General features: G+C 55.4%; 5 protein-coding genes across 5 annotated transcripts in view; 2 read left to right on the top strand and 3 right to left on the bottom strand.

Annotated features, from left to right (window-relative positions):
• Nucleotides 1–233: 233 nt before the first annotated feature.
• MONBRDRAFT_8361 (uncharacterized protein) lies at nt 234–1,367 on the top strand (the record flags this gene model as incomplete). The annotated part of the gene is made up of 5 exons (XM_001745950.1): nt 234–328; nt 495–690; nt 774–947; nt 1,105–1,167; nt 1,242–1,367. 5 exons carry the CDS (start codon nt 234–236, stop codon nt 1,365–1,367), a joined length of 654 nt encoding a protein of 217 aa, XP_001746002.1.
• A 388-nt stretch (nt 1,368–1,755) lies between these two features.
• Nucleotides 1,756–4,869, bottom strand: MONBRDRAFT_32491 (uncharacterized protein; the record flags this gene model as incomplete). Its single annotated transcript, XM_001745821.1, has 4 exons — nt 1,756–3,467; nt 3,556–3,680; nt 3,974–4,176; nt 4,839–4,869. 4 exons carry the CDS (start codon nt 4,867–4,869, stop codon nt 2,213–2,215), a joined length of 1,614 nt encoding a protein of 537 aa, XP_001745873.1. The 3' UTR covers nt 1,756–2,212.
• Nucleotides 4,870–9,175: 4,306 nt separating this feature from the next.
• MONBRDRAFT_32490 (uncharacterized protein) lies at nt 9,176–11,340 on the top strand. Its single transcript, XM_001745949.1, has 6 exons — nt 9,176–9,198; nt 9,497–9,660; nt 9,806–9,923; nt 10,013–10,098; nt 10,271–10,458; nt 10,558–11,340. The coding sequence occupies exons 2-6, from the start codon at nt 9,519–9,521 to the stop codon at nt 11,020–11,022; spliced, it is 999 nt and encodes a 332-aa protein (XP_001746001.1). The 5' UTR covers nt 9,176–9,198; nt 9,497–9,518; the 3' UTR covers nt 11,023–11,340.
• Nucleotides 11,341–14,292: 2,952 nt separating this feature from the next.
• On the bottom strand, nt 14,293–16,816 carry MONBRDRAFT_32489 (uncharacterized protein). The gene is made up of 9 exons (XM_001745820.1): nt 16,759–16,816; nt 16,399–16,527; nt 16,252–16,314; nt 15,919–16,149; nt 15,621–15,779; nt 15,378–15,467; nt 15,155–15,241; nt 14,714–15,028; nt 14,293–14,570 (listed from the first exon to the last, which is right to left on the bottom strand). The coding sequence occupies exons 2-9, from the start codon at nt 16,501–16,503 to the stop codon at nt 14,472–14,474; spliced, it is 1,149 nt and encodes a 382-aa protein (XP_001745872.1). The 5' UTR covers nt 16,504–16,527; nt 16,759–16,816; the 3' UTR covers nt 14,293–14,471.
• Nucleotides 16,817–17,450: 634 nt separating this feature from the next.
• The window catches only part of MONBRDRAFT_25579 (uncharacterized protein), a gene marked incomplete at both ends in the record, with an annotated part of 2,645 nt that continues 2,319 nt past the window's right edge, over nt 17,451–17,776 (bottom strand). Inside the window, one exon of the mRNA XM_001745819.1 lies at nt 17,451–17,618. Coding sequence (XP_001745871.1) covers nt 17,451–17,618 — 168 coding nt within the window. The remainder of the gene's footprint in view (nt 17,619–17,776) is intronic.

Here is a 17,776-nt window from a genome sequence, read left to right as displayed (position 1 = left end):
CGATCACACCACCCGTATCAGATCCCAAGGAGACTACGAGACTAGGAGACTCATACGATCCAAGACTCCAGTCTCAGTCTCCGAGGAGACTGACACAACGAACTGCTTTTCTCTCTCTCTCTCTCTCTCTCTCTCTCTCTCTCTCTCTCTCTCTCTCTCTCTCTCTCTCTCTCTCTCTCTCTCTCTCTCTCTCTCTTTTTTTTTTTTTCGACAGAAAAGAGAGAGAGAGAGAGATGGCGACGAGCAGTGGCAGCGCCGGCGGTGCCGGTGAAATGATCACATCTACGCAGCGCGCAGATGGGACTTGGCGCAAGGCGCGACGTGTCAAGTAAGTCCGTTATTTGTGACGCATGTCTGGCTTCTTCAGTGCTCTTTTTTTTCGCGCGCTCGCTCACGCTCTCTTGCTTTTCGCCAGGCCCGGATACGTTCCTCCGGAGGAAAAGCAAAGTTTTGTGGTGGAGAAGGCGCGCGTGTAAGTTGTCGACTGCTTGCAGCAGCAGCAGCGACGGCAGCAGCAGCAGCAGCAGCAGCAACAGCATGCTGGCCACCTTGCTTGCTCAACGTGGGTCGCTCAACTTGCCGTTGGTGCCGCACTTGACTGTGGGTAGGGCGCGCGAATGGCGCGATAGCGGCCTCGTCGCTGGACAAAGCGCACCTGCTGCAGATGCCGCGATGGCCAACATGACCAAGGTGCGGAAGCAATTAACTGCTGCGCCACCCCACGTACTCTTCTCCTGCTCTAAAGGATTGCCGCCCCACTCCCCCCACGATAGGCTCAGAAAAAGAATGCCAAGCGTAAAGCCAAGCGCCAAGCCGAAGCCCTAGGTTTGGCCACTAACGATGACGCTGGTCAACAGGGGGACGAAGCGGACACTTCCTCAACCTCGGCGGGCACAGCCACTGGCGCTGCCCCCGTCGCCGCTGCTTCACCAGCGGCTTCCGAGGACGTACGTTGGTGCAGACAGCACCCTGGTCCTGATTGTACTGCAACTTCTTATCCTCCACCAGCCCTTTGCTTTCTTCATTGCCCCCTCCTCTTTTTTTTATCCTCCTCACCGGCCTCTCTGTCCATTGGGACTATTTCGTGTTCATCTCGCTTGGCAGGTTCAGATCGAGAAACGCATGCGTGCCATTAACAAGAAGCTCAAGAGCATTCAACAACTTCAGGTACAAGCCGCGGCAGGTTTGCTGCTGGTTGTGTTGAGGCCCGTCTCACGCTTGGTTGGGTTGCTTTGGGCCAGGGCAAGCTGGACGCCGGGGAGCTTCAAGCCGATTCTCTCGAGCCCGAACAACGTCAAAAGCTGGACGCCCGCGCTGACCTGGAGAAGGAACTGACTGATCTGGAGGCTCGTCTCAAGGCGCTATAGGTTCCACTTCGCTGTCGCAAGCCTTGCTTCCCTCTCCGGCTAAATGCCTTTTGTCGAGAGAACGGGCGTCAGCTGTTCCTGGACGATACTGTGCGGCCGCGCCGTACTAGTTCAACTTGATCATTCCTTTTTCTTTCGTTCGTTGCTACTTCCTATGATGCCATTGTTCCTTCCTCTTTGCCTGTCGGCGGATTATGGAATTGACAATGGAGCTCAAAGGAGCCACGTCCAAATGCGACACAACCCTTGGCTACAACAAGGCGTAGAGCGATCATGATAACATAATTATCTTCTTTCTTGTCTGTCAGGTTCTCAAAGGGCTGAGACCTTGCTTGTTAATCGAAGGTTGGAAATACCAGAGAACAGGAAGAAAGGAAGGAAGGGAGTCAAAAGCTTTGCATTAAATTATGGAAAGAAAGGAAGGCAGGTGGCGGTTAGGACCACGCGTCTTCATGGTCAAAAAGGAGAAAGACCAGGTTCAACAAGGGAGCGCGGGGTTGCATAAGACTATGTTCAATGGTGCATGTCATGGATGACACGCATGCTCTAAATAAACCAAGCAATCACACTGGAAGATAGGGGTGTCCCGGGGAGCGGCTCAAGGCTGAACACTCTTGAAGGAGGCGACCACAGGCCGCGCAGCCGAGTCCATGACACTCGAGACAGGTACCACGATCAAAAGAAGAAAAAAGGCACGACAAGGAGGACATGCCATAGCGTAGGCAGACAAAAGAAAAAAAAAGGCAATTAAAGGCTATAAAAGAGGAAAAAAAGGGGTCATCAGGGAAGGGTTGATGCCACCGCTTCCGAGAGGGGACCGAGAATAAAATGCACGGGTGGAGGGCCTAGCAGAGGATGTCAATGAGGGAGGCAGCCGCGCTGAGGGGGTCAAGTGACTCTTGATCGGGGACGAGGCCGGTGAGGGCTTCGAGGTCACGGAAAAGGGTGGCTGTGAGATCATCGGCGCCGGTTTCGAGAGTGGGGACCCAGAGGGTGGGGTTGATCGAGTCGCCAAAGATGGAGGAGAGGTCCTGGGGTTCGCGGGGGGAGGGCTCGGGGAGAGCGGCAGTGAGCTCCTTCATCATGTTGTCGAGGTCATCATCCTCTTGAGCGTAGGCATGGAGGAGCTCGGCAAACTCTTCAAAGCCGCTGTCGGCTTGCAGTGACTCGGCGTCGCTGGCGGACATGTCTGAGCTGCCGCTGCTGAGGATGCGTGACTCGTGGTGGATGGAAGCGCGCTTGAGGCGCTTGGCGCTGGGCGCGGCGGTGTGATCTTGCAAGCTGGAGGTGTTGACGGCCGAGGCGCGACTGATAAAGTGCTCGAGCTCGCTGCAGAGGGTGGGCATGTACTGGGCATCAACGCGCCACGTTGTGCGAGCGGTACCGCGTTGCTTGCGGACAAAGGCAGAGTGGGAGCCGAGGTGAATGCGGACGCCCTTCTTCAGATCAGCAGCCGCGGCGAGGGCGAGGGCGGGAAAGGAGCGAAGGATCCAGCGCTCGACTTGAGTGGAGGTCTGTCCGGGGTTGGCCGAGGTGAGGGTGGCGTTGGTGGCTGATTGGTCGTAGACGGCACGGTGGTGCATGAGAGCGAGGGCAATCATGGCGGGGAGGAGGGCAGCGTTGGCGGCCTCGGGGTCAACGGCCAGGGCGGCGGCCACAAGGCGATCAAGGCGGGCTTGAAGCTGGGCATGAGCGGAGAGCCACTCGAGGTCTTGGTCGTTGGTGGTGGTGGCGAGCTTGGCGGGGGCACGGCGCTTGGCCGAGCTGTTGTTGGTGTTGTTGATGGTGGATGTGTTGGTCATCTTTTTGGCCGAGGTGGGGTCCATGTCAATGGTGCGGCGGCGCTGTTGACGCTCGGCGCGCTTGAGCTTGCGGTTGGCGGCGGTTGCCTTGGCAGAGCGGCGCTGGGGGGTCTTGGGCGTGAGCAGCATGGAGAAGGGCAGCTGGTGCATGGCGGAGTGATCATCATCCAGGGCAGCGCAGCGCGGGTTGGCATTGAGCAGCCAGCTCAATTGCGTCAGCTCAGTCATCATGGCCGTCTGTGTGTGGCGACCTGGTCGACAACGTTCAAGTGGTTGTTGTTGCTGTTGATGGTTGCTGCTGATGGTTGTAGAAGGTGCTGATCAAGTCTGGCAGTGGACTGAAGAAAATGCCCAACTGACGAGTCGCCCCGGCGCAAATCCCTGACCGTGGTGGTTGATGCTGCTCCTGCTGCGACGGTTGCGGTGGAGAGACGAGAGAGAGAGACGAGAGAGAGAGAGAGAGAGCGCAGCGAACCGGAGGAAGGGGCACACGGCTGAAAAGCTCCTTTGCCTGTCAGGCAATCAAAGCCGTGAAATCTCGAAAGCGAGCGAGAGAGATGAAGGAAGAGTGAGAGGGATGAAGAGAGAGAGAGAGGGCGAGGTGATTTGAGATAGCGGTAAGAGAGTGCGCTAAGAGAGAAAGCGCACGGGAGAGTGAGGTTTTCAGAGAAAGGGAGAGGGTGAAGTGTGGAAGGGGTTGGTGTGGTTGGTGGGGGGAGTGTTGGGTTGGTTGGTGGTGGGGGTTTGTGGGTTTGTGGGTGGGGTTTTACTATTTTGTGGGGGGAGACGACGTAATCATCATACCTGATGGTTCTGATGGTTGAAACTTGTTTGAACCATTCGTTTGGTTCGTTTGTCCGTTTTTTCCCTCTTTGACTTGGCTCGACGCTGAGAGAACACGGCACAGCTGGAGAGAGAGGAGAGAGAGAGAGAGAGAGAGAGAGAGAAGTGGAGGGGAGAGAGAGAGAGAGAGGAGAGATAAAAGAGGTTGGGGATGGTTAAGAATTCTTTTGGGGCAGAGGAGGGGGCGAGGTACGCGAGGTGATCAAGGGGCTAGTGTTTGGGGCCGCGACCGACTCGGTCGAGGTAGAGGGTCCCGCTTGACCACTCAACCATCAAAAGGCAAGCGTGATGGCCAAAAGCGGGCACAGCGTACACAATCAGCAAAGTCACGGCAAAAGTGTGCGGAGCAGCAAAAGGGCTGAAGAGGCGGAGGGCGTCTTCGGTCGTTGGGTTGGGGCAATTTGGGAGAACTTGAAGAGGACAGCAGCCCCACTGGTAGACGAGCATGAGGCTTCTCAACCTTCTTAAGCTGGAACCCAAAGAGGCCAAACCACAACCAAAACCTCCAAGGTCCGTCCGTGCCTCTGTGTGATCAACGTTTGGGCATCTGTCGTCGAGACATGGCCACGTGAGATCGTCGAGCCATCTTCCCACTCTCCTACGCAGTGTGGTCGCATCATCGTTAAACGGGGGACCAAGGAAGAAGGGGGGACATAGTCCGGGTTCAGTGGTATTGATGCTAGTGACGGTCAAGATGCTCGTTGGGGCGTGCGCGGGGCGGGCACAAACGAGCAAGAGTCAGGTTGACTTGGGGCAAGGTGTCGTTGGGGGTCTCTGGAATAAGACGCACGAAACGCCGAAACAAGGCTAAAAGTCTCTCCCCAACCAGGCGGGGGGCGGAGCAGGGCCAGGAGCATGCCACTGATGCCACCGGGCGGCGAGGAATGCGCGAATGAGATCCGATTTCTCGCCACTGGCTGCCGTTTATTTGCATGTTTGTTTGTTTGTTTGGTATCCAAGGATGATTTTATGGAGAGTTGGGGATCAAGATCAGCAAGCACATGTTCCAGTGTCGGATCTGCTGGGTCACAGCAAGGCTTGGCATTCGTTTGACCATGGCATGATCGTGTCTGAACATCGTGATGATCAGCCAAAAAAGCCCTGGGACTTGGATATTGAGAGGCCATCTTAAGGGCTGAAGCGATACAAAGTCCAATCTGCAGTCAGCGCCGTCTCGCCGGCGCTCTCGGCATTTGGTTGAAATCAACAGTTGGACGAAATCCTGGTTTTGTCGTTACCCAACAAGCCAGGGGTAGCGAAAGAGGGTACCCAAGCTAATTGTCACCTCGATTGCAAAACCTCGACACAATCAACTGGACTGCGATTCAACCACGCTGCTGCTGCCGCTCCAGCGCGTCGCCGTATTGATTATTACGTCCCCGTGGAGCTGTGTGTTCGGCACTCGTAGCTCATGCCATATGGCAGGCGTAGCAGCAGGAAGCACTCTTAAGTTTATCGTATATGAATTATTCACCGCATCGTTTGAGAAGCATCACAAACGCTGCTCACACACACACACACACTCTCTCTCTCTCTGTGACTCGCTGACTCACTCACTTACTCACTTAAACAAACCACACCAAACGTCCTGACGAGGTCGGCGTGGCTGTGTTGGGGCTGGGTTGGGTCGCAGCGTGTCTTGTTTGGACGTAAGTATGGATGAAGCTTCCTGTGATGCAACCTTGTCGAGGCACACGCTCAGCCAACAGTTGCGTCCGCTTGCATGCGTTGGACATCAACGCCCCTACCTTTCTGTCCACGCTGGGACATATGGTCAAGGCCGGGGTGCAGAACCGTGGTTGGACCATCTGCGGCCCCATCTCTTCGCAAGAACCGCTTGGCTCGCCCTTCATTCCAGTCTTCCCCATTCACTCATGCGCTCCGTTGCACATCACAACTGACCGCATCTTGCTCCTGTCTGTGTCACAGACAGCGTTGATGGTTTGCGTGACATAAGAATGGGCGAACTTCAGACAGGGCACCGTGTTTAAAACGCGTCCCTACGCCTGGTCGGGGCTATTCGGGGTTAGGTCCGGTTGGGTGTGTCGAGTCCCGCTCTGAACGAGCTCGACACACACCCAGCATGGCTGTGACGGCACACGTGCCCACATTGGGCTCTTGTTTTTCCCTAGCACAGACCTGACAAGCTGGACAAAGGGGTGGACCATGTGCGCCATGAAACGTTTGCGTCATGAACGCGTCAACCGCGTGCCCGGCCAGCGTGCTGGCGTGATTGGCAGTGATGCAAACAAACACACGGTATGAGGTGCCGCAGGTGCCAGGGCACCTTTGCCATGTGACTTGATTCGTCACAACAAACTCGCCGCGACGTGCCGCCAGCATCACCCTCACGCAAACTCATCTTATAGTGCTGCCAGAGCGCTGCTTCTCTTCGACGTGATGAACATTCAGCTTTGATCACATCATCGCTCCGCCCATAGGATTTTGGCAAGCAGCAGGCACCGAGAGCGCCAGCGGTGAATCAACGTCAAAATCACAACACCCTCATCATTATCACAACAGTCCTTTTCGTGCAGGAAAGAACTCCAGATTATGCCGCACCATTATCCCATTCGAGCCCCAACCGCAGCCAACGGCTGGGTGGCAGATGCACATGCTTGCCCTTCCAGTTCACAAGAATCCCCCTTTGACTCTAGTGTGTGATTGATAACCTCAACCGCCATGCCCCAGTCCAAAAATTCAAGTTGGGTGGTTTCTATTGGTAAAGATGGAAAAATACCCTTATTTTGATTCACAAGCGTTGCCAACATCTTCGCACAAGGCTGAACTTGTACTCCTGCGTAAGGTACACGTGACGTCAAGTCAGTATGACTGTCCCTCCTGACATTGGGCTTGTTTGAAAGAGTTTCATCCATCCCACACCATGGTCGAAATGGGTCTGTATCCCCCAGCCCCAGCCACGTCCCCCAACCCCATAGGCTCCTCCTCGCACTTCTCCGGTATCACTGGAGCCCCCACCAAGTTTCAATGCCCCTCCTTGTTGGGGCGCCCGGCTCCGTCCTTGACCGTCCTGAATCATTCTATTTCTTGCCTCGACGCCTCCCCGCCTTGCCTGGTGGAGTTGGGGCTACCAAATACCGAGAGCACAGGGGACGGGTGGGCGGACGCCAGAGGAGGCGGGCCGAACATTTCCAGGTTGCCTTGCGCAGCCTGATCGATGTCTCAGTTTTGGCGCCGGCGCGCTCGACGGCCTCTTGGTATCCTTTTGGATTGTCGTCCCAAACCCATTGGATGCTTTCGCGTGACAGGACCGTGTGCGCAATCAATCACCCCGAATAGCGTCGACTGGACTCTTGCGTGCCAAACGAGGCCAGGGCACCCACTAAACTCGATCGCACTCTGCGTACCCAGTCGGGCACAGACAGGCGAGGTTATCCCAATCCGGTGGCCGACGTCGCCGTAGACCCTGTCGTTTGCCATGATCTGGAACACAAAGAATGTCATTTTAAACTGTCTACGCTGTTGCCAGAGTTGATTGATGATGACAAGCCAGCTGCCAAACTGCGGGAGCAGGAGCCGCCGTATCAAGTTGTCATCGCAGCAAGCGGATGCCATGTCCATGCTGCGATCTGGCGTGCCACCCCAAACGAACCAGGCGCGTCAACTCAAAACCAATCATCGACGCAGAGCATCACACTGCAAGGGTAAGCCGCCCCAGATGATGGCTTGATCACACATCCAAAGGAAAGGACGCCGCTCGAGAGTCGAGTCTCGCGTTTGGGAGTGAGTTTGACGGAGTGAGTGAGTCAGGTTTGGGGTCTTGTGCGCATCAGCGGCAAGCCAGACTTCTAGCAGACTAAGAGATTTAGAGAGACTAAGAGACATAGACAGAGACGAAGAGACTAAGAGACTGAGGAACTCAAGAGACTAAGAGGGACTAAGAGGGACTGAGAGGGACTGAGAGGGACTGAGAGGGACTGAGAGGGACTGGATAGAGACTGAGAGAGACTGAGAGACTGAGAGACTTGAGAACCGCATAAAAAGAAGGCGTCAGTGTGTGTGTGTGTGTGTGTGTGTGTTTGAAAGTGGCAGCGCCTCTGGCACCGCGATGGCAGTGCCATGTCACCGCACCATGTAACCGACTGATGCTAGATACTGGGCCATCCATACAACCCTTACTTTCACCGTCGCCCATGCTCTGATACCGCGTTGCTGGCACCACCATCAGCCTCCCTCTCTGCTTGTGTCCCAGCACACACACACGCTCTCTCTCTCATATCACGCTTTGTGCGCAGTTGACACGTGTACAGTTCAGCCCCGAGCAGACGCTGCTCACACACACACACGCACACACACGCACACACACGCACACACACGCACACACAAGCACCTGATCTTCAGCCTGTGCGGCGACGTGTTCAGGCATCCATGGCAGCCGTCTGATCTCAACGACTACGCGTGGCCATGGTCCTGACTGGCGGTTCAGGGGCCGTTGGACCGGCTGCCCTTTTTCTGGTCTCGAGCCACTTGCTCGCACGTGAAGCCGTCGGAGTCTACGAGGTTAGAGTTGAGAAGATGCAGATCAATATGGACTTATTGTCGATCTTGTAACCAGTTGTAGCTTTACTGTGAAGATATAAGGAAGGCAACCGTCAAAACGAATGCAGTTATTGCTGCAAACTATTCACTTATTGCAGCCATAAAAACATCAAAATAACCAAGCGGAGAGATGATAGTGACTACGAGATGGAGATAGAGACATTGCCGTCCTTGCACTGGAATCTAGAGAATAGGAATAACTTCAACATCGATAAAAGAGAAGCACACAAATAGCAGCTGACAATACCGGGATTTTAGCTTGACTTTTCCACATGATCAGAGATGGGTATGGTATATGAAAAACATTCAGAGAAGTTGACCGACCACCAGCATCACTTCAGAGGCACAACAGGGCCAGGGAGCAAATCAGAGAGAGGTGTTTTATTGATTGAGGTTTGTTGTTGCAACACACGGGTCGTCGTCGTCGTTCGTCGTCCAGCCGGCAACGATGGCAGTGGCGGTCGTGCTCGCGTTTCCTGGTCCCCTGTGCACATACAGGGTGCCCTTGCCCCTGCGTGAAGCGTGTGCGCAGGGCAGGGCAGACGGATGAATGCAATCTTGCCACTCACTCGGTCTCAAACCCCATAGGCGACACACTTATCCGCCCCCATCTCATCATCATCAAGGTACCGTCAGATCTCTCAGTGCGCGTCGTCCCTCGACACGCGTCCAGACTCGTGCCTTCAAGTCCTGCACGACTCCCTCCCTCCCTCTCTCCCGCCCTCTCTCTCTCTCTCTCTCTCTCTCTCTCTCTCCTTCCGCCTCCCTCCTCGTCCTCGCTGATGCGCTTGCGTTGCCGGGATCTTGTCCTCAATTTTCATGATCCGCACTTCCGCGGGTTGAGACTGGCCGCCACGACTCACCTTTCACTGCAACTCCCCCTTCCCCCTTCCCCTTCTTCCCTTTTCCTTTTCCCTCGGCTAGCATCACAACCCCATCAAGCAGCATGGCTACCTTCAAGATTAGTGACCGCCTGCAGGAGCTCTCGGCCAAGGGCGAAAAGTTTGTTTCCTTCGAGTTCTTCCCGCCCCGCACCGACGATGGCGTCACCTCGCTCATGAGTCGCATCCAGCGCTACAATGACCAGCGTACGTGATCGGCCAGTTGGTTTTTAGCAAACGCCCCGCCCAACCCTGTTGCCACTGGCTCCCGCCCACCCACACGCATCCCCACCGACCAAGCGTTCCGAACCTTCTCCTCATCTGCCTTGGACTTGGGTGTCGGCCGGCACAGAACCCCTCTTCATGGACATGACCTGGGGTGCCGGAGGCTCCACCTCGGACTTGACCCTCGACCTCTGCACCCGCATGGTGAAGGAGTGCGGCGCCAACGCCAACATGCATCTCACCTGGTCCGTGACTTTTGGCTTGTGCCCGCCCCCGCACATCACGCACCTGCACCCGACCCAGCTCACCTTTTGCTCCTACGATCGGGTCACAGCACCAACATGCCCTCGGAGAAGATTGACATTGCGCTCAAGGGCGCCCGTGACGCCGGTATCCGCAACATTGTGGCACTTCGTGGCGGTGCGTAGCTTAGCCTCCCGCCTTTTTTTCTCCCTGCCAAAACTCGCTGCTCTCCCGCCCCGTCACATCGTCATCAAAACCGAGGCGCCGCGCCCAAGCCTCAACTCTTGCGCGACCATTTTTTTTTTTTTGTTCATTCGAACCTTGCCACTCCCCTGCCTTTTCGCTACAGACCCGCCCGCGGGCGAAGAGGCATGGGAGGCCGTCGAGGGCGGCTACAGCTGCGCCCTCGACTTGGTCAAGCACATTCGCAAGGAACACGGCGACTTTTTCTCCATTGCTGTCTCGGGCTACCCCGAAGGCCACCCCAACGCCATCACCAAGGTCCAGGACGAGGCCGAGCTCACCGAATCAGAGCGCGTACGTTGTACCACTTTGATGATCTGATGGCACCTCTGTATCAGACCGGTCTCACCCCACACCGCCCTTGACCATTTGCACTGCGTCTGTGGACTACAGGAGCGTGTCATCGAGATGGAAGACGGCTTGTACGTCTGCCGCGATGGCGATTTCCAAAAGGAGATGGAATACCTCAAGGCCAAGGTTGATGCTGGTGCCGATCTCATCATCACGCAGATGGTCTTTGATGCTCCCGTTTACGGCGCATTCCTCAAGGCTTGCAAGGCCTACGGCATCAACATTCCCGTGGTGCCGGGCATCATGTGCATTCAAAACGCTGGTGGTTTCAAGCGTATGACTGCCTTTTGCAAGTCGCGCACCCCTGCTGCTCTCCGCGCCGCCGTCGAGGCTGCCGGCGACGACAAGGAGGCCATTCGCAAGGTGGCCGTCGAGCATGGCGCCCAGCTCTGCCGTGATTTGCAGGCGGCCGGTGCCCCGGGCCTGCACTTTTACACCCTGAACCTCGAAAAGGTCACCCTGGCCATCCTCGACGCGCTCAACCTGAACAAGGTGCCGGTCGAGTAACTTGTTCACCATCGACAATGCCGTCCCGCGGCACGTGACCGGCTTCACCGTGTCCAGCTTGAACGGGCACGGTGATCACCCCATCTTGTCTGTATTATTCTCTGTCATCCGTCCAATCGTGGTACCCCTGTGATCCTCAAACCTTTTGTTATTTGTTTGGTTGGGGAGTTGTATCGCTTGGACTGGAGGCTTGCTCGTCCTCGGCTCGCATTGGGCCGCAGCACTCCGCGCGCGCTTCAACAAGGCGCGTGCGTTGAGGCTGGCCGAGGGCGCGTGCGGAGCAACGCCGATACTGCGGAAATCGAAGCCATAGCCACCACGCACAGTCTTGAAGCCTTTTGCTCACCCCAATCCTCAAGCCTTTTGCCGGGTCGTCAAGATGAGGGCAAGGCGTCGCATGCTCATCATTACTTGGTCGCATGCTCATCATTCCTTGATTCTTGGTGTGTCTTGATTCTCAAGGGAAATGAAGAGGAAAACATGCAAACACTCGTTCAACTAAAACAGCTGATTTCGAAGGACGTCCTGCACTTGTGGACGCTCTTCGCACGCACACACTGGCATGATGAAGGAAGAAAAAAAAAAAAAAAAGAAAGGCAGGGCAAGAACACAACTAGCAACAAGAAGCTGCATATGCGCGGTCCAGCTGCCTAGAACTTGAGAATCTCAATCTCAAAGATGAGGGTGGCGTTGGGACCGATTCCCCAGGCCGGAAAACCGGCGGCACCATATGCCTTCTTGCCCGCGACCGTCAGCTCGGCAACCTCGCCCTTCTTCATGGTCATGCAACCTTCGTCCCATCCCTTGATGACCTGGCCCACGCCAACATTGAAGCTGAAGGGCTGCTGTCCCGGGTCCTTTGTGCTACTCGGGCAAGAGCAACAAAAAGAGGGGTCAACGCCATCCTTGCCATCGAGATCATCCGAAACCCAACAAGCCTGCTCACCTCCAGAACTTCTTGCCACTTGACAGCTTGCCCGTGCAGTGGACGGTGATCTCAGTGCCTGCCGTGGGCGTGGGGCCAGCGCCCTCTTTGAGAATCTGCCAGTCCGTCAGCGCGCGTCCGTCAGTGAGTCCATCACACAGTCAAGAACGGGTGCCTGCCTCATCTCGCGTGGGACTGGTTGTATGGTGTTGTTCGACCAACTGGAAGCCCCCACATCCGTCTCCAGCTCAACTGTAGCCCAACCTGTAGCCGTAATCAGGCGACTTACGCGCTTGGTCAGACCGTCGGAAATCTGGGTGGCTGCCATTTTGATGTCTCCTTCTTCTTCAAAATCAAGAAATTGAGAGAGAGAGAGAGAGAGAGAGAGAGAGAGAGAGAGGGAGACAACTTCTTGAAAGAGTAAGTTCAGAGAAGTTGTCGGCAAGCAAGATGCCGACAGTGCAAACAGCAAGCCCTGGCAGAGAAGTTCGTTGCTTGGGTGCTGCATGAGTCTCTTGAAGTCTCCTCCAGTCTTCTCAGTCTCCATTCAAATGATTAAAAAACTAAACAGGAGGCGAATACAGTGAACATGCTCAAACTCAACTCAGTTTGCGAACGCAGTGAAAGTGGGTGACACGCCGCTGTGGGGTGAGCTCGTCCCTGTGACCTGCAAAATGGCAGCGCTCCGTCGGGTGCTCCTGGCCCTGTAAAGGCTAGCCTTCATGGTAGAGCGTCGTATTTGATCACTCATGTGTCTGGGTCATGGTTGTAGGGAGTATCTGGCTTCTGTTCAAGCGTTCGGCAAGCGCAACAAGCTCATCAAGCACGTGCGTTTCGCTGTCTTGTGCTTTGTCGGTGTCGCTGCCGGCCGTCGCTGCTCATCCCACTCGGCCGGCTCTTTCCCTTTGGCTCGCTGTACCGCAGACGGAACTGACGATAAATCACGCTCCCACCATCATGGAGTTTTCCTTCGGCCGGCCTGGAGAGGAACCCGAGGCTGCCAAGGCCCGCATGGAGCGGTGCGTTCCACCTGTCCTCTCGCCGCTCAATCCCTGCTCGCCAGAACCTCTCACCCGCATCGGTGGCGCGTAGCATGCAAGGCGCCGTGCGCACTATCCTGGAGTGCGTCGGTGAAAATGTCGAGCGGCCCGGTCTCAAGGACACTCCCTTGCGCGTTGCCAAGGCCCTCGAATTTATGACCATGGGCTACACCAAGGTCGGTCCGGCCACCGAGCGAGCCAGAGACGTGTGTCAATTCACCGTGAGCCTCTCACTTTGGCTGCCTACCGCTTGCTGGCCCAGAAACCTGAGCAAGTCATCCATTCCGCAGTCTTTCCTGAAGACCATGATGACATGGTCGTCGTCCGGGTACGCGTGGGTCAACGCAGTGGCCTCCCTTGGTTCTTTAGGCATCCGCGCCCCGAGTTGCCCTCCCACCTCTTGCTCAAAGAATCGTGGGGCCTTACATGCGCAGGACATTGAATTTTTCAGCATGTGCGAGCACCACATGGTGCCTTTTTTCGGCAAGGTGCACATTGGCTATCTTCCGGATAAGAAGGTGCTGGGTCTCAGCAAGTTTGCCCGCATTGTCGAAGTCTTTTCACGCCGTCTTCAAGGTGCAAACCACGTTGCCCCCCCTCGCACACTCCCATGTTATTGTGGGCATGGACGCATGCATCCACATGGACGCACGCATCCACAAGTGTCAGCTGTTGCCATTCGACAGGCCAGATTTCCTGGCTTTTGCTCTTGCTTACCGTGTGTTTTTGCGGCTCCTTTCGCCTCTGTCTGCGCCGGCACTGGCCACCCAGTCCAAGAGCGCCTGACCAAGCAGATCGCTTCAGTCCTCATGGAAGTGCTCAAACCCACGGGCTGCGCCGTCGTCGTGGAAGCCCAGTACGAGCCATGTCTTGGCTCAACCCTTTTTGGCGATGCTTTTGCGTCCTCCTTCGCCCTTCTGCGTCCTGACCATCTTTGATCCCACTGCTGTTGCCGCCTACGTGTAGACACATGTGTATGCAGATGCGCGGGGTACAAAAAACTCAGACGAGCACCACCACATCCACCATGCTGGGCACCTTTCGCATCGATCCACGTACCCGCGAAGAGTTCTTGGCCCATCTCAACCGTATGCGGTAGCCTTACCGCGAATACAACATTTCCTTCTCCGCCCGGGACCGCGCGACGCGCAGTCTCTATCGCACCGGCGTACGTCAAGGTGCCAACTTACATTCGGAGGCAAAAAAAATAGTCAGGGTGCTGGCAGAGCAAGATCCTCCGGCCTGGGAAATCAAAAGAATTGCTACCTTGAGGCAAAGAAAGACAAAGGAAAATTATCAACAATTGGAACAAACAAAATCGATTTGGAATTGTGTCTCAGCGACACCCCGCTGCCACAGCCGGAAACACGGTTTCACCTTCCCTCATCAACACGTTTCAACTTCCATCATGTTTTGGAGGCAATGCGACGCAAACACAGGCGCACCCAGACGCCGTCGCAACATCCCCATGCTTCACACGCACACTACTGGGCATCCTCCAACGCCGGCCGTGCTGTTTCCGTCGGGCGTTCGGGTTCAGGCACAAGTTCCACTTCGGGCCCTTGGCCGCTCGAAATGATTTCCTATGCGTGCATTAGTCAAGTGCGAAAGAAATGAGACCCACACTCTCTTCACCCATCCACACATATTCACTCACAGATGCGAGCCGAGAAGAAACAAAACAACAACAATCACCAAAAATAGAGGGCCTCGCAGGGTGGCACACCTTGATTTCGTCCAACTTCTTGGCAATGGTCGGGTCCACGTTGACCTCGTGAAGGTTGGGGGCAAGGTCGTGTTCCTCATTGATGAGGAGCTGCACCACCTGTTCACAAGCATCGCGGACGTCGTCCAGCGGCTCCCACTTGTGGTACTCGCGCAGGATGGGATACACCTTGTTGCGGCGCATTTGCTCGCGCATGCCTCGGGTGGCTGCCAGTTGCAGCAGCGCTTCCAGCAACATCATACGGATGTCCGCATCCATATCGCGCTTCTTGTCGGGTGGTAAATACTGCAAATCATCTGGCATGCCGTCCATGTCCTAATAAGGCGCAGAGCACACAGTAGCATGTTTTGATGACAAGTTGCGAGGCAAAAGTTGTTCAAGTATCCTAATGGTGCGCATGGATGAAGGGCTACAGCCCGGGTCTGGCGGCCCTGATCGCACCTCATCATCAAATTCCTCGGGGCCGGCCAGGGGCAGCAAGAGGTACGGCAACAAATCCACCTCGGGGCTCAGCAGCCACTCGTGATCCTAATCCACCGTCCAACGATTGCTCAGTGATAGACGCAGAATGGTTTGCGCAAGTTCAAAGTCGACAACAACAACAACAACCACAACCCAAAAAAAAAGTTGAAAGTGTACACCGAGCCGGAATGTCTTGGCGCACCTGGTACTCAAAGCAGCAGTTGCGGAGCGCTCCAATGACACCGCCACGACGTATCCGCGAGTCCACATACTGCGTAAAGGGCAGCAGGCGCTGATGGACCACACAGCACACACACACGCACACGCACACACACCGCATCAGCTGAGAAGGCCGGGAAAGAGCGCATTCCCCCCTTCAAGCCTTCCTGTTCCTCTTGAATACACCCAAGGGGGTCATGTTCACGAGCAGCAGTGTTTCACCAACCTGAATCACGCAACCTTCATTGGTGCGGGCCATGACGAGTCGCCGACCCTCCGAGGTCTGTGTAATGTTGAAGAGGACGTTGGCCAAATGATCGAGATTGCCATTCTCATTAAACTTGTCGGCCAGGCAAAAGACGCGGACGAGCTCGTGCACAACCGGCTAGCCATCGCAATTCCATTCATCCACCCGACCGACCCAGGCATATTCCATGAGACTCAACGTCGACCGAGACCACAGTAATACAAATGGAACGGTGTTGATGAAGAAAAGGAGGTTCGTCAGCAAAGTAAATGCGTACCTTTTCGTCAACCGTATGGTGGCAGAGACGTTCAGCCGCCTCGTTGTGACGCGTGAGGTTGACCAGCAAGAGGCAAAAGGGGTCGGGATACGTTTCCTCGGGGTCGAGAATGTGTTTGGTGGTGGCCTCTACAATACCCTCGCGAATCACAATGCTAGCCAAGTCCTCATCGTGGGCCAGGTTGATCAAGGCTGCCACCGCATCCTTGACAATCACCACTTGCCGGTCCTCCTGCACAGCATGGGATGGTGAGATATAGGTCTGCTGATGTGTCGTGTTCCAGCACCAGCCTCGGCAACAAACATTTGACCTAAAGCCCACACGTCAACGGACCTTGACAATCGTGCAGAGTGCCGGAACAAACTCGCGGTTTGTCTTGAAGAACACGTTCTTGTCCTGTAGCATCACCGCAAGCGCACATGAGTTCACAGGCACGCGCGGTACTCAGGCCGGTTTGACAGGCCGAACGGCTCAACACACCTGGGAAACGGTCAGGCCCAGGACGAGGTCGACGGCGGCGCTGCGCACATCCAGGCGAGTGTCCAAGGACATGAAACCCAGCAGCTCGCTCACTTCATCAGCCATGACGGGTGGTTCTCCGGACTGCTACTGCAAGGGCACTCAATCAGAAGAAGAGAGAGAAAAAAAAAAATTAAGACGCGCAACACATGGCGCCAGTTTGCAGCTTCCCGCCAATGCTCGTTTCACAAATGCACTCAGCACACCCATATGTGTGCATGTTTAATCCAGCAGCCCAAGCCTGCTATCCCATCCCATCCCATTCCATCACACTGCGCTGCTGCTGCCGCTGCCATCCATCCCGTCGCCCGAAGCACTCACCTCTCTCGCGTTTCCGGTTGATCTCGCTCTCACACAAACACGTGTCGCTCGTCTTCTCTCTCTCTCTCTCTCTCTTGAAGATAAAAGCGCCGCATGAAGGACAGTGTGACTATAATCACACTTTGAATTAAATCTGACAATATCATCTGACAAGTCGACGTTGTTATCTGACAACTATACATTCGAGTCGGAACGATTGTCTTTACTTGTGGTAGTTTCTTGTCTCGTTGTTGGACATGTTGTCGTTCTGTGCATGATGACGGAATGAGACTGATGGCGCCCCTCTATGCTGATGTGAGCACGTCGCAGCGCATGCTATACTCCCCCCTCCGGCACCTTGCAGCAGCACTCGGGAAGGCAGGGTGCTGGAGTACTGGGTTGGTGGCCGTCGGCCAGGCCGGGCAGTTTACGATGGAGAACGCGTATCATCTCAATAAGATGACAAGCACGAAGGAGAGCGCAGACGTGTTGAGTGGAATGACTGGATACAAAAAAGTGGCCATTCCCTCGACATCACTGGTCAAGGGCAACGGATTCAACTGCTTTACCATGAAGCAAGGCTAACCCCTTTCATGGTCACGACGTGGTCTGATATGCGAAGACCAAAGCGCGAAAACATTACTGTAACAGTCTCTGCGAGTTGACAAGAATGAGCTTGGACGGATTCAACGGCAGCCTCGAGTGCTTTCCGATTAGCAAGAGCTGCAGCTAATTTCAATGCAGCGGGAGCTTCCCACGGTTGCAAGAGTGCTGCCCAAAGACGTCGTGTCCAGGCTGCCGCTATTGCCACAAATCAAGACGTCGTCTTCCACGGTGTTCAGTGCACTCAGGCTGGATGCATCCGTGAGCTCCGGATTGCTCTACCAGGATTGTTTTCAAGTAGTGTGAGCCGCGATGTGGTGTATACCAACGAGGGGATGATTGATGTAAAAGAAAGATGGGGTGGCTCGACACAATTGAGAAAGCATGGCTGACTTTGAGTGTGAGGTCCTTCTTGACGTAAGACAGCTTTGCAAAG

The sequence above is a fragment of the Monosiga brevicollis genome, genomic scaffold (genome assembly GCF_000002865.3).
Source record: "Monosiga brevicollis MX1 MONBRscaffold_10 genomic scaffold, whole genome shotgun sequence".
In the NCBI taxonomy this organism is placed as follows: Eukaryota; class Choanoflagellata; order Craspedida; family Salpingoecidae; genus Monosiga; species Monosiga brevicollis.
The sequence above is the reverse complement of the archived record's forward strand: the minus strand, read 5'-3'. Positions and strand labels throughout refer to the sequence as shown.

Bases quoted from the DNA above. Each gene is read 5' to 3' on its own strand.
- MONBRDRAFT_32490 (XM_001745949.1), top strand. From the start codon at position 9,519: ATGGCTACCTTCAAGATTAGTGACCGCCTGCAGGAGCTCTCGGCCAAG. The intron at 9,924-10,012 runs GTCCGTGACTTT...ATCGGGTCACAG, and splicing joins GCCAACATGCATCTCACCTG to CACCAACATGCCCTCGGAGA. The intron at 10,099-10,270 runs GTGCGTAGCTTA...TTTTCGCTACAG, and splicing joins CATTGTGGCACTTCGTGGCG to ACCCGCCCGCGGGCGAAGAG.
- MONBRDRAFT_32489 (XM_001745820.1), bottom strand. From the start codon at position 16,503: ATGGCTGATGAAGTGAGCGAGCTGCTGGGTTTCATGTCCTTGGACACT. The intron at 15,780-15,918 runs GTACGCATTTAC...TGCGATGGCTAG, and splicing joins ACCATACGGTTGACGAAAAG to CCGGTTGTGCACGAGCTCGT. The intron at 15,029-15,154 runs GTGCGATCAGGG...GCGCCTTATTAG, and splicing joins CCGAGGAATTTGATGATGAG to GACATGGACGGCATGCCAGA.